A 15180-nucleotide genomic window follows, 5' to 3' on the forward strand; every position below is an offset into this window, starting at 1 on the left:
GAACAAAAGATGGGCTTCTACAGAGACATCAGCATGAGAAAGAAAGGTAAAGGTGAATATGGGCCTGATGAGGGGGATAGGGACCTGGTGGAAAAGGATATGGAAGGGGACAACTTGTACTGAATGTTTCTTCAAATCTGTCTTTCCTGGAAAAACTGTTCCTATGAGCGTGACACAAGTGGGAAAGTTTGGGAAGGAAGTCATCCTCTGGAAAGGAAGCTTCCTTTTTCCGTGGTGTAGGGGGTCTGATTGAGACCATTTAAATGAAGTGGGCTTTCACAGGGGAATGGGCGTGGATAGGATACATCCATAAACACTGGGCAAACCAGCCCCTGGCATTGTCAGGGGACTCTTGACAATCTCTGAAGGATCGTGGTGAACAGGGAGGTTCCTGCAGACTGTAAGAAAGCCAGCGCCGCTTTTCAAGGGCAGGAGGGAGAATCCAAGATATGATAGGTGCATCAGCCTCACATTGATTTCTGGAATAGAGATGGAGCATTTCACCCTGGAAGCCATTCCCAGAACTAGAAGGTGTTTAGAAGCAGTCATCATGGATTTACAGAGGAAAAAATGCCTGGTCAGCCTGATGGCCTTCTGCAGTGAGATGACTGGCAGGGGGGATGTAGGGGATGTTGTTTAGCAAGTCCTTAGAAATCTTTTGGACACTCTCAAAGACAAAACCATGAAGTTCAGGCTTGATGCACTGACAGGAGGGTGAATCCAAAACTGGCTGCGCTACCAGACCCAAAGGCCTGCATCATATTCCAGGGCTGTTTTTTCCCTCTCCTGTCTGTTGAAGTACAAATGATGCGGCAAATTCTTAGTATCCAGACCTTTTCTGAAGTGATAGCTCCTGTTTTCACTCTCAAGCTTCAGCTGTCAGCAGATGAGGAACTTCTGTGTGCCAGCATAATTTTAATAATATTTCTTTCATTGCTTTTACCAAACTTTTTCTGTTTGGTAAAGCATACTAATGTTTTTAGCTTTTGTAGCACTCTGTTTCAATGAACCTCCCAATTTCATTATGCGTGTGTGACATATGTGTTTTCTGTGTTGTATTCCTTTCCTTTGGGATTTTTTAAATTTCTTTAGTCCATTACTTTGCAATATGTGTTAGTTTTCAGTGATGGTGGTTAAAAAATTTTATTCTGTTGCATGCTGAGTTCTAAATACTTTAAATTTGTGAGACTATATTTGCTTTCTTTTTTTTTCTTCCACAGATAGAAAGAGCAATATTAGGATAATATAATTTCATTGGACTCAAAGGGCTAAAATCCAATTGTAAACAAGACGGCAAAATAAAATTTATGTTTTCAGAGAAAAAAATCAATGTAAAAATTTAGTTGGTTACCATGCCATCTTATGCTTCCATTCTTGGTCTTCCAAAGAGAATGGTGAACATTATACAGTATGACAATTTCGGTAGCATGGTTGAGTTACAGCCATACAGAAAAAATATCTTGTGTATATTTTAATTTTGCATATCTCTCTCATACCTATGTTCTGAAATCAGTCTCTTCAAAGCCTGGAGTTCAAAGGAAATAATGAAAATTGCATCACCTGTCATTAATATGTATCATTTATGTGCATGAAAACTGCACATGCTTTTTGTAATGGGTTATAAAACGCACTGTTGGTAATGCCTAATGGAGTTAGCTTGGAGGGGTTTAGTGGGAGTGTTGGAGTTTACCCTATCCCAAATAACTACTATGGCTAATCACACTTTGGTCACATGACACAGAGAGCTATTGTTAATTTACTGTCTTCAGTGGTTTACCTGTAGGATTATTTTAGTGAATCAGAGGTTAAAGCATTATAATTATTTCAGAATTGATGTATCATTTCTTGTTTTCCCTTGTTCATCTGTATTTTCTGTTCTTTCTTTCTCTTACATGCTGCAGTTGCAAACATATTGTGGCGAGAGCAAGGTACTAATGGAGATTACTTTTGTTCATATTTTCTGTAGTGTGATGAAATGCTCATCTGTTGTTTCTTGTGTGTGTGTGTGTATCTATGTTTTTTTATACTCTACAGTTACAATTACTGCCTACCCCCTTGCAACACTGCGGATTTTGACTTAAAATTAAAGTGGAAAGGAATCCTATAAATGCTCATATTTTTATAAACTACTTTTCCTTTTTGGGAGAGAGAAGGAAATAAGCTGTTCACAATTTTCAGACAGTTGTTTAAAGATACACAACAACAAGAAGATCAGATTTAAAATGTAGACCTTTAACTTTTGGTTGTTGTCATGGTAAAACTTCTAACCAGTCAGCCTATATACTGTTGAGATTGATTTTCTTGTATGAATCTCTCTGATTTGAAAAAAATATCATCTTAAATAGTTTAAAATTGATATACCTGTTGTTGCTTAATTAAACTAAGCATTATATTCTTATACTGAGGAAAGGTTTGTAAATAAATGTTGGGGCAGGGAATGGATGTTTGTAATGAACTGAAGGATAAACATAAATAAAGACACAATCGGGTGTTCATAACATAAAAATCATGGAAATACTTTTACAAGCAAAAGATAGGTATTAATTTTCATATATATGACATGATCTCAAAAATTATCCTCATATTCCAGAAAAATACCATAATCTAAGAGTTGTCACGAGTTCACATTATGTTGCTCTAAGTAGCCTGTTCTTCATATAAAGTTGCAATTTAGGAATTGAAATATTTCAGTAGTAAGAAATTATTTAAATTATTTCGACTGGAAGATTGATAATACAAGATAACAAGTGAACCAGGCTTTGCTGTGAATTCATGCTAGAAACAGTATTTCTGTAGACTTTTTAAAAAATTGTTTTAAATTAATTTAAAGATTTAAAAATCTGTCATTTCATTTGCCTGTATGTAGTAACCTTTGGCATTCCCAGTGTATTTATAAATATGAACTATTTTTATTTTTTTTTATTCCTGTATAGCCAGTTGCTCAGCTGGTACAAACAATCATTTCTGTGATTGTAGTGGAGCTCAGCTGTGATCCTCCTGCTCCATTGGCCTTGCAGAGTACAAAAGATGTGTTTAGAGTTTCATGCAATTACACTGTTAATGATTAAACTAATATGCAACAAGTTTGTACCAAATTCTCAAAAGTATGCTGAAGTATAACAATTAAAAGTATACCAATTAAAAATAATAGCTTGCCAGAGTGCTTATGGTAAAGACATTCAAATTTCTCTGCAACTAATGTGAAACTAATCAAAAAGCAATGTAGAGTAGCAGATTTTGTGTCTCCTAGAGCAGATATTCTCAATCTCTGCATAGAAATGCAGGCCAATCGTTGTGTTTCCAATAAATACTGTTACTAATTACAACATTGGAAATATTTTACAGGAGAGCAATACCCTAAAGATGCCAATAAACATGACCACCAACTGCTCTGGGCCATCCATACTCTGCCATTTTCTGTTATGAAAGTATTAACAGATAGGAAGGGAGGGATGGGTGATTTGTAGGACAATCAAGATCACTAAACCATACATAGGCCTCAGTGCCTAAAGATATTTCTGTATCAAGTTCACAAAATCTTTGTCACAATCACTTGCATCAGAAAATCTGAAAAGATTTTGAAGGTACGTGTGTATTACAGTAATAATATAATATATAAATAAATATAAATCTATTCATACATATGCAAAAGAACCCCAACCACCACCATTTAAAAAAAATTGGTGTTAGCCAGTTTTAAGTATCAATTTAGTCTAAATAAAGCAAATCTATTTATCTATTGCTTCTGGCACTGCATTAAAATGTTCAGGATTGTATTTAGTGGGAGGAGGGTTGCCAAATTAAGACTTCAAAGGAATAGCTTCTGTAGTTCTGAAAAAGTGGCTTGCCGTGGTAATTAGATATTTATGCAGATTAGGTATGTGTACAGGTATCTGTAGCCACTCACTCAAATGAAGAGTTTTGGGTCATAATAAGTTGGAAAGGGGAATTAACTAATTGGATCCAGAGGTAAACATTTGTTATATGGACTGACTTCCTTAACTTGGTATTGAAATCGAAGGACATATCATACTGTATGACCTTCACTGTTTTTGTAGAACATTTTGGTGAACATTATTATCGAGACTTTGGAAATAATGCTTTAAAACTTTGAGCTGTTTATTAGTCATAAATAATATATGTACATTGGAAATCTTACTTTGGCGTATTGGCACCTGAGGTGGAGGCTTTAGGAGGCTGATTATCAAATGTCTGGGTCACCTGGGGCTATCGTCTGAGCTACTTCCTTACATTCTGATATTGCTTATCCTGCTAATAAGTATAGTACACTTCAGCCAATGATAGGATGGAGAAAGGAAAACCCTGTTTTGTCCCGAGCCATGTTCACATATTCATCCCCAAGGCACAATATGCCAGTTGCTCAGCTATAGATCTCTACACTGTGTTCACTGGTACAGGCAGCCTAACATCAGTCAGGCTTATCTGCAAATTTCAGCTGTTCTTATATGATACAATGTCAGGCATTCTCTAAAGAGAGACCTGAGCATGCTGTCTTATAAAGGGTGTATGGTTTATTTTCATACAAGGCATACAAAAGTGCCCACTGGCCAGAGTGGGCATATTGCCCTGAGTACACCCCATGTTCTGAAAAGACATGACAGGGGAGTTTTCCATGAACCTAAGCCTGCTTCTATGTTGCACCTAATGCAGCACAGACAAGTTTCTCTCCCGCTTTTTGCTAGCCTGTTAATAGATAGATTCAATATAAAGTGAGGAAAATCCTTCTTGGAGACTGCCTCTCTTTCTGGGAAAGTTTGGCCAGAAATGGGAAATGATTCCACAAGATATCTCAAAGATAATTGAATGTCTTTGTTCTGGGCATAGCCTGACAACCTTCTATGTATTACAACCTTTAAAGAACTGTGTTAGCTATGTGATTCCTAATGGGGACTGGAAACTTTTATGTACGTGTGTACATAAATACATATATACATACATGCACGAACATTCATTCCCCCTACCTCCTCTGGACTTTCTCATTATTTTGTATTGAGGCCTGTTCTCTGTCTATTAACATTGGTTTTCCCTCAGAATTTAGGATAAGCAGACTTTTAGATTCAAATTTCTTTTTCATGGGTTTGACTAGTCTGTGTTCCTATACCAAATATTGTTATGTCAAGTGAAAGCTTAGGTCCTATGCCCAGGATGGATGCACATTTTTACCATTGTAGCCAACCGTTTGGTTGTCAGAATGGTTATAATTATGATTTTATGAGTACTATGATTTTCCTCAAATAATTTTATGAATATGAGCTGGTCATCCATGATAGTATCCACATAGCAAATCAACCACTGTTGTCTTAGTTGGCACACAGAAAACTAATGAGACTATCCTTTTCTGTGGTCATGACAATGATCACTGATATTGTGAGACTTCATGCTACAGATCTGGTTCCCACCTTCTCCACAAAACTTAGCATCATGTATTTCAGCAACATTGTGGAAGAAGGATTGAATAGTTCTGTAAACACCTATGGCCCTTCAACATTGGAATCCATATCTGCCCAACTCTGTCTTTTTAATAAAATAAAATAAAGAATATTTTCTTTTCTGATGGAAATATCATGTTTATAACAAAGACTCAGGTCTTCTCTTTTAATGTTGTACAGAAATAATGTTAAGTCCTCCATCCCTAAGCAAAAGTAAAAAAAAAGCATACATAGAGAATTTATATTAATTTGACTTCAGTGTCGATGATTTCACAAGATCACTTTTATTGCTGCGGCTGTCACACTGTGTATTTCTAGATCTGTATTCATAAACACTCTGACTTGCCAATGGAAAACAAAAAATGATGCAAAATTCTAAATAATGTAGCAGTTTTATTTCAGTTTTTACAACAAAAGATCCCATAGGTTTAGCTGTATTGCCATTATACGTGTTAGCAAACCGATCTCATACCGAACTGTGATTAGGTTTTTAGTTCAAGACAAGGATTTTCTTTTTTGTCATTATTTAATTTTGTACATTTCAATGTGTTTTCGTCCCTAAGGTCTGGGAATTGGGAACATGTTTTATGTTTTTTATGAAGATGGCATCAAAGTAATACAACCAGTGGAATGTGAATTTCAGAGGCATATTAAGCCTAGTGAAAAACTCCTCGGTTTTCAGGCAAGTTGTTTTTAAAAATCTATTTGTAGTGTTTTATCAATTATAATTTTCTTTATATAAGAATTTATTATTACCAGTTTAGTGTTTTCTGCTTGATAAATTAGCCATGTCTTTTGAATTAATAAATAGCTTATAATGGTGATCTCAAAATTTCTTGTATTTTCCTCTATTAAATTCAAGCTTTCAGTCCCTGTTTTCTGTTGAATATTCCCTGAATACTTTTGCAAGCCTTTTTTTTCTTTGGCTATCTTTCTCCTTTCCCAATTCTTTAGCAACTCTCTATTTCTGCATTTGTTGTTGGTTTTTTTTTAGTCCCCACCAGCTTCCCACCTTCAACCCACCAGTTTAAGTTCATCTTAGTGAATCAGGGATTGGTTCTCTCTATATTAAATATAGGATCCTTTGGGGAACAGGGAAGTGTTGATGGTTTCTTTTTCTCCACTGGATATTTTTCTATATTCAGCTTGTGAGACAAATCCCTGTCCTGGAAAATGCTCTCACAGCCTCCACTGAAGTTAGTAGAGATGATTGATGCTTTGTTTCCAACTTAAAATTCATATAAGTAGTTTCAGTAACTTCACTGTTAACATATTTATAGCTGATTTTTCCCCAAATTTTTAGAATTTATGATATAGTTTCCCTGAGTAGGATGTATAAAAACACTAGTGTATTCTCCACTTCCATTTATTCTTGTGATGTTTTTCCTTTACTGCTAATCAAATTGCTAGCTGACATGATGCATGCTCCCACAGGAACACTTGGTACTAGTCACTACATTAAGACTTACTCTATATGATATATCAGCTTTCAAAAATAGTAACTTTTTCTCATTTGGATTTGAATGAGTGACCTTGAAATACATGCTAGGCATTGAACTGTACACTTGGGTTTTTTTTTTCTCTAATGACTCAATGACAGCAGAACTAGAGATGTCTCAATGGAGCTTGCCTCTTCCGTTATCATTATTGATGTCAAAGGCTGCTGTACTCAGCAACAAGATTTATTTTAGTGTGAATAATTATGCTTTGAACAGCTAATCATACCTTGATTTGTGCTACTTAAGTGAAATTAGGTTGACACAGTCAAAAATAAGCCAGAAAGCTTTTTTTTATGGCAGTTTAATTAAAAAGCTGATTATTTAAGAAGTCTGTTGAAATTGTATTGATCTAAAGTGCAGCCTAGATTTTAAGAGTATTTTTATTGAAATGTGTCAATAATCAGGATGAATAGATAAAATTTGTTTCCTTTTGGAACCTTTCAAACCTGGAGTAGCATAATAAGTATATCTGCTTGGGGGAGAAAAAAAGAAAAAGAAAAAAAAAAAAAAAGAAAAGCCCAGGAAAATAGGCTACTTGATAACTTTAATTCTAAAGTTGTTTTAAGAAACTTTTTTTTAAAAAAATTATTCTTCTCCTTTGAAGAATATCATATGTTCCTCAAGCCTCTTTGGAAAGGCTTGAGGAACTGAATAATAATAATAATAATAATAATAATAATAATAATAATAACCCAGTTCTGTCCCAGGATCAGATTCTTATCAAGTTCACCATGTGATTTCTTAGTGGTAACAGCTCATGTCATAAATTGCTGGTTATCTTTGGCTCTGTCATATACTTTTACTAATCAGAGATGTTGGTAAGTATACCAAGCATGTTTTGGTGTACTTTTACATAGCCTTTCCCATTAGGGCACCTCCATGACTCAACTATTAATATATGAATTAATAAAGGAAACACATGCTTGCTTAAACCTCTCCTATTTCTCATTTCTTTACACTTCTCTGAATCAGCTGTTCAAGTGATAAGTAAAACCCCAGGAGAGTTGTTTATTGCCAAACAGTTGCTAAAACATAGGAACATTTCTAAATTCAGTAGTGCAGTTTAGCTAATGTCTGGATAGAAAATCCAGTTTAGAAAATGTCTGGATATTACACATGACACGCCAGCGTTCCTCCACAGGTTTCCTCATTGTCTGTCAACAAACTTGAACTGAGCTTCTGTAAAAGAATGAGCTCAGGTGTTTCTACACAATATTGCACTGTATTGTGAACAACACTGCAGTACTTATACATATACATATTTAGGTATGCTAATTTTGCTAAAGGTAAATATATTTTCTCATTTGCTATATACTTGAGAACCCTTATCTAAATATTTAATTACCTCTTGTGCAACTGAGTGTCAATACAGCAAAACACTTTGGTGTATATCAGGCATGGGAATCAATTAGACTCACTGTGTTTAAAGTGAAGCAAAAGATTTAGTGCTTTGCTAGATTGTCATAGCTCACAGAAATTGTAAAGACCTCCTTCCTCTCCTTCCCAGAATATCCTAAATTACTTGAATGTCCTTAATGTCAAGTGCAAGTAGAAATTTATTAGTCTGATAGTGAAAATTCTAGATGCATAGGGACAAAAACAAACTGATTTCTGTTTTCTGATATAGGTTGTTTCTTCGTTAGACCAGCTTTGACAGCTGTTTGTTTAATCTGTTGTCAAATAGATTCTTAACCATGGTTCAACTAGAGTCTTTCACGTCTTTAAACACCTCATCATTGTGAAGTGCTTGGGATGTTTTCCTGACTAACATTCAACCTCTGTTTATCCTCTGCAAATTAATATTGTCTAAAGACTTAAATTCTAATTCTTATGCAAAAGTGTTTTTATTTTCCTTTCACAATGAATCCCAATTAGAATAATTATGTCTAGAGACTGGGAAAAAAGCAATTGAAACAGATGCCTTTTGGAGAATAATAAAAAAATCCTTTTGGCTTCAACATAAAGCTGATTTTCTATTTATTACAAGAAGTAGCACAAAATGGCCAAATTTCAGTGAAATATGCCATCACACATTTGAATTTGAATATATGATGGAGGTCAGAGCAAAATACTTCATTTCAAAATAATTTATGTGACTACATGGCAGGCCAAAATTTCCACAGGAAATTAGATTGAAGCATACTTTGTAGTCTGCAGAAACTGCCTTGGTATACACTCTTAGAGCACAGAAAGTGCAGTAAATGCTAACCTTTGTTTCTAAAAAAAAGTTCTAAAGAAATGCAGTCTGAATTCTAGTGAAGAATGTCAAGATAACCATTATTTAATGTAGAAGAGGTGATACATAAATTCATGTCTTAAAACATGCACTGTTGCATCCTGTTGGTATCATCTTACTCTTAGGCAGCCATAACATAGCTGGACATTTCATTACAGTGCCTAAAGAGTTTGACTCACATCCTGTTAAAACTCTGAGGACCCTTGCAGTAAGTGTAAGTTAATAAACACAGAATTTGCACAAATAAATCTGCAAGTACATGTTTCCTCTTGAGATTTTCTTGCCCCAGACTATCTTGAAAAACTTTCTCTAAGGATTTATTTTCCTCCATCTGTTGACTTGTTACAGAGCAAGTCACTTTTTGATTAAAAAGTCTGGGAGGAATACAACAATGAAGCAAATTAATGTTTTATCAGATATTATCTTTTTTATTTTTCAGAGAGAATAAATTAGGAAAAAGTTAATTGCTCATATTTTAATTAGAAGAAGAAAATGGTGGGTTTATGCTTATATTTTAAGCATAAATTTTAAGGAGAAATAATTTTAACCAATACCCAACCACTGGGGAAATTAATATGGAGCCTCAGTAGTGTAAAAGAAGTGCAAACTGTCTAATGAGATAAATGTTATATTTTCAAAAGCAAGACTTCAGTTCTGTTGAAATATTTCAACATTTCAAATAAATGTAGATTTGAATAACTAGAGAAACAACCACATAAACCAGTTTATACTGGGAAAAACACTCTGTTTTGGATATGAGAATTTTGGTGCATAATTTTCACTGTTACATTGAAAAAAAATTTGCTTTTATTTTATATTTTCAGTCTTTTTGGGCAAGGTAAGAATTGGAATTGGATTATAGACATTTATGACAACTTGAAAAATGTTTTAAGACCTTTAAAGTACATTTGTGTATGTAGATATGTATATGTGTGGTTGTATATATATATATAAAAGACTATATTTGTACTGATCTTACAGTGAAAAAAATCTTTAAAAATACACTTCTGAGTATTTTCGACTCAGATTCAGGAATATGTATAAGGCAGGAGTTTATCTCTGGATATAGCTGTAAGTGCTTAAGTTAGAGTATTTTGCTATTCTGCTATACATCCCACAAGGGGAGGTGGTATCAGAGAAATCATTTGCACTAATCTATATGATGCCATGTGAGAGAAACAGATTCCTTCAGCAGAAGTCATCATTATTTTTGAATAATATATTGAATATGTCCTTGCAGAATTCAGTCCCAGAAACTCATGTAAATTAATGTGAGTCCTTGAGAGACTGATGAAAATAATGTCTCTGTGTAGAATTGTTACAAGCATTTGTGGATTCATTATCTGAAGGTGCTCACTCTGAGCAATAAAGAGGATGATGCAGAACAATCTAGATGTAGTTATCCGTTTAGATAAAACATGGAACTAAGACAAGGTATATTTAGAATAAAATATAAAAAATAATGAGATCAGTGAAACAACCTTCCACTTGAAGTAACAATTACCTAAAAGGCAAATGACAATAGATCACTGATATGATGATTGCACATCATATTAGAGACATACTTGCATATGTTGACTTTATGCAACAATGAAAAGCATTTAGCTACTTTTGAGAATGTAAGTCCCATTTCTCCAATGCCTGTCATTCCTTAAAAAAACATATTTTTAACTTCTCCCTTTGATCTTCATGGCTTTTTATCAGCACAAACTAAATCTTACTTTTTACTTATTTCTAAGTTCTCCTGAAGTTACTGATGATGTGCTATCACATGGCACCTGAGCTTAGTAACCTTTCCTTATCATATAATTCCTGAAATACCTTCCTTTTGTTGAGGTTTAAGACCCATGTAAAAGCAAGCAGTGGCTTTCAATCCTCTGCAAAGAAACTCCCTTTTTTTAAAGTGGGAAATTGATTTATTTCTTCTTTTGACATATAAACATTGAGTGTATTTTTGAAAATGTTGTGGCACAGCAGGCAAAGAATGTTGATGATACAGGAAAGGAAGTGTTGAAATGCATCATCCTCTTGAAGAGCATTGCTTGGTGCCAGAGATGGTCTTCTGCTACATTTCCTGTGCCTTTCAAAAGGCGTTTGATGCTTAGAAACAGAATTCTTGTTTAAGAGCTCATCATATCTTGCTGCTCATTCTACATTGAGTCATTATCTGCTGACATATCATAATTATTTTCACAGCGGCCAGTTATGATGTATCAGACAGAGCATTCTAAATTAGGAATAAGCGGCAGATAAGTGGCAAAAGGAAATAGTACTTATGATTTGGTAAAATTGTCCCTTGTGATGCAAAAAAATTAAAATAAGAGACAAAAGAAGAAAAGGTCAGGAAAACAAAAACACTTGATACATCCTGTACTTTTCCAAGTAAAATGTTTTTCAGGTCCATATTTTTATATAATTACAATGTCCATTATAGGAAATAAATAATGCTATTTCGTAAATGGAATTTTCATGTAGAGTCATATATTTCACCAAGTAACCTTTAATTTTGATAAAACCAAGCTTTTTCTGGGAGAAAGTATTCACAAATAGGTAGTTAAATACATGATGATTTTCCATATATGTCTACAAATTAGGAATAGGGAGCATGTAAAGTACAGTAGGCTATTTTGACTGAGAGTGTAGAGTTATATGTATTATGAAATATGAGTTCACTGAAGTCAACATTTTTTTTTTTTTTTCAAATTCGTCCTTTTGCAGGAATGGAAGGGCAGAAAGAGAAGGAATGGTAGTAAGAAGACATTTGGTATTTATGGGGTTTAACACTAGTAAGATAGGCCATGAAAATGTCTTATGGCAGAGGTTGCCAAATTTCTTGATCTTTAAAGCAACTTGTTGGTATTTCAAATGACCAAAACAGCGGATCTCTCTGACTGCTGCTTTGTCCCCATGCCATGGGACAACTTGCAGCACACCACCTCCCCTTTCTCTTCATGTGTACGTTATCATCTCCCCAGTTACATATTTGCCTGGCTTACTGTTGTGCCCTCAGCTGCAGGGTAAGCCATGCCTGCACTGCCTCCCTTTGCAGGGCACTGTGATGCTGCTCAGGTGGGAGCTGCCAGCTCCTGCAGTAACAAGGTACTGTGTGTCTGGTTTGGTTTTCTGGTTTTAAGGTCTTCTGGCCCTTGCTCACTTTATTTCCATATGTATGTTTTTTTCAAATTTGTTTCTTTCTCGGATCAACAATACTTCTTGAATTTCTAGAAAACATCCCAAAATTTGATGTATGAATTATTTTATAGTGCTTGTGAGTTGTGGTGCTTACAGATGCAGTTTGGCTAACATGAGTTTATGTCCTAGTGTCAACTGTCCTTTTTCCTTCCCTACATTTTCTGAGGTTTTATTTTACAGTTAAAAAAGAAGAAAATGCATATAATTTGTCTTTCTATTACATTGTTGACTGTTTTGATTCTTATACTTTTGCTGTTTCTATTGAATTATAGGATGAAGTTTGTCCCAAAGCAGATAGTGATCCTGTTCAGCGGTGTGTTTGGGCAACTGCTGTTAATGTAAAAGACAAGTTCATATATGTGACTCAGCCCACACTTGACAGAGTTCTCATTGTTGATGTACAGTCTCAGAAAGTTGTACAGGTATTTATTTCTCATTTTTTAAGTTACTATTTAATTTAGACAAAAAAGAATTTAAGACTTTCCTTCATATTTCAGAAACAGAAATACAGTTATCTTGAGTTTAAACACATTATTTGGCAAAAAGTTCATATACTTTCTAAATTTAGCAGCAGCTTCTGTTTATTAACTGTTCTTCTCAATAGACAATTGTAAGGAAAATAACACGAAAATAGTTTATATAAATATTATTTGAGTAGTTCTTTAGGAAGTTTCTGACTGAAGGTACATTTCACTCTAAAATGATGATTGGCTAAAATAGAATCTTATCACAAGGATGTGTCTATCAGTTTTGACAGCAAGGTCAGGTTTGGCTACAGAAGGTGGAGGACTGTTACTCTGTACGCTTTTAGACAGAGAAATTATGGAAAGAGTAAAAATAAACACCACCCTTAGCCAAGACTGGAGACTTGGAATTCAAACTTCTTCTCTACTCCTCTTTCTTGGCCTCTGGGATGCTGGAGACACTCTGCTCAGTGAAAATAATTCATTGAGTAAAAGAGAGGAATCAATGCTCTGTTATAGCAATTAATACAGTCATAGAGTATGAGCAAAACCAGGTGTGGTGTGTTGACCCTGACTGGAGGCCAGATACCACCAAAGCCACTGTACCACTCCTCTCCCCAACTGGACAGACCAAAAAATGGTTCATGGGTTGAGATAAGCCAAGGGAAAGATCACTCACCAATTACCGTCACCGGCAAAACAGACTTGACTTTGATAATAAATTCAACTCATTTCCCTACCAAAATCTAAGTAGGATAATGGATAGTGTAACAAATCATAAACACCTGTCCCTCAGCACTCCCTTCTTCCTGGGCTCAGTTTTATTCCTGACTCTCTTCCTTCTCCCCAACCAGCAGTGAAAGATATGAGGAATGGGAGGTCAGTTTGTCATTTTGTCACATGTAATTTCTGCTGCTGCTTCTTCCTCAGAGAGAGTAGTCTTTTCCTTGCTCCCTCCTGGGGCCATTCCCATGGGAGACAGTCCTCCATTAACTTCTCTAGTGTGAGTCTTTCCCATGGGCTTCAGTTCTTCACAAATTCCTCCAGTGTGGGTATCTTTCCATGGGATACAGTCCTTCAGGAACAGATTGCTCCAGGTTGGGTCCCCTATGAGATCACGGGTCCTGCCAATAAACCTGTTCAGTGTGGGTGCCTCTTCACAATTTCGCAGGTCCTGCCAGGAGCCTGCTCCAGTATAGGCTTCCCATGGATTCATGGCCTCCTTCAGGCATTCACCTGCTCCAGTGTGGGGTCCTCCAGGGGCTGAAGGTGGATCTCTGCTCCACCCCAGACCTCCATGGGCTGTAGGGGCACAGTTGCTTCAGTGTGGTCTTCACCACAGGCTGCAAGGTAATTTCTGCTGGCTCACCTCAAGCATCTCCTTCCCCTCCTTCTTCACTGACTGGGCATCTGCAGAGCTATTCTTCTGGCATATTCCCACTCCTCTGTCATCTAGTTGCAAGCACAATAGCACATTCGTGCATCCCAGAGGTTCTACCCCACCACTGATTGACTGGATATTGGCCAGCAGCAGGTCTGTGCTGGCACCAGCTGGCATGAGCTCTGTCGGGCATGGGGGAAGTGTCTGGCATCTTCTTACAGAAGCCACCCATATAGCTCCCCCCTGCTACCAAAAGCTTGTCAAACAAACCCAATGCACACTTAAACCCAACCACACCTAAACAGAGCTTTTCTTCATGCCTTTCGGTCTTCTCACTGATAAGTAAATGAAAAATCTTTTAAGTATAGATTATATGTTAGGCTCCAGGGAGACGGTATTGTGTCCTTAAAGGGGACTTATAAGCAAGTTGGAGACATATTTATTAATTGGAACAGTAGCAATAGGCAAGGGGTAATGATTTTTAACTAAAAAAATGGTAGATGCAGGCTAGATATAATGAAGACATTTTTTACAATGTCTTCATTGTGAAACACTGTCAGAGGTTGCCCAGAGAGGTGGTAAAAGCCCCATTCCTGGAAACCTTGAAAGCCTGTTTATATGGGGATGAGCAAACTCATCTAGTTGAAGATGTCCCTGCTCGCAATGGAGGTTTTGGACTAGATGACTTTTAAAGGTTCCTTCCAGCTCAAACTATTCCATGATGTAAGTGTATACATGTATTCTCTATAGGCTTACAAAATTTAAAAATAAATAACAAAATTGCATTTATAAAATTGCATTCATTTCAAAAGCAATTTTAATACTTTTGTGTACTTGAAACACCTGCTTTCTGAATTCTGTGTCAGCTGACTCAGATATGGTTTCCTCAAAACTTGAACTATTCAAATGGTGGCAAGGACTTATAAATATTTTATTCAAGAAGTTAATAATAAAAAGG

General features: G+C 35.8%; 1 protein-coding gene across 5 annotated transcripts in view; it reads left to right on the plus strand.

Moving 5' to 3' along the window:
* FSTL5 (follistatin like 5) overlaps positions 1-15180 on the plus strand; it is a 383037-nt gene that overhangs the window by 336001 nt on the left and 31856 nt on the right. For 4 of the 5 annotated variants that reach the window (XM_068187171.1, XM_068187170.1, XM_068187172.1 and 1 more), the window contains 3 exons: positions 1902-1928; positions 6014-6132; positions 12650-12799. In XM_068187171.1, the coding sequence (XP_068043272.1) occupies positions 1902-1928; positions 6014-6132; positions 12650-12799 (296 nt within the window). The remainder of the gene's footprint in view (positions 1-1901; positions 1929-6013; positions 6133-12649; positions 12800-15180) is intronic. The other variant, XM_068187173.1, reaches the window with a different exon arrangement.

This window comes from Anomalospiza imberbis, chromosome 4 (genome assembly GCF_031753505.1).
Source record: "Anomalospiza imberbis isolate Cuckoo-Finch-1a 21T00152 chromosome 4, ASM3175350v1, whole genome shotgun sequence".
In the NCBI taxonomy this organism is placed as follows: domain Eukaryota; kingdom Metazoa; phylum Chordata; class Aves; order Passeriformes; family Viduidae; genus Anomalospiza; species Anomalospiza imberbis.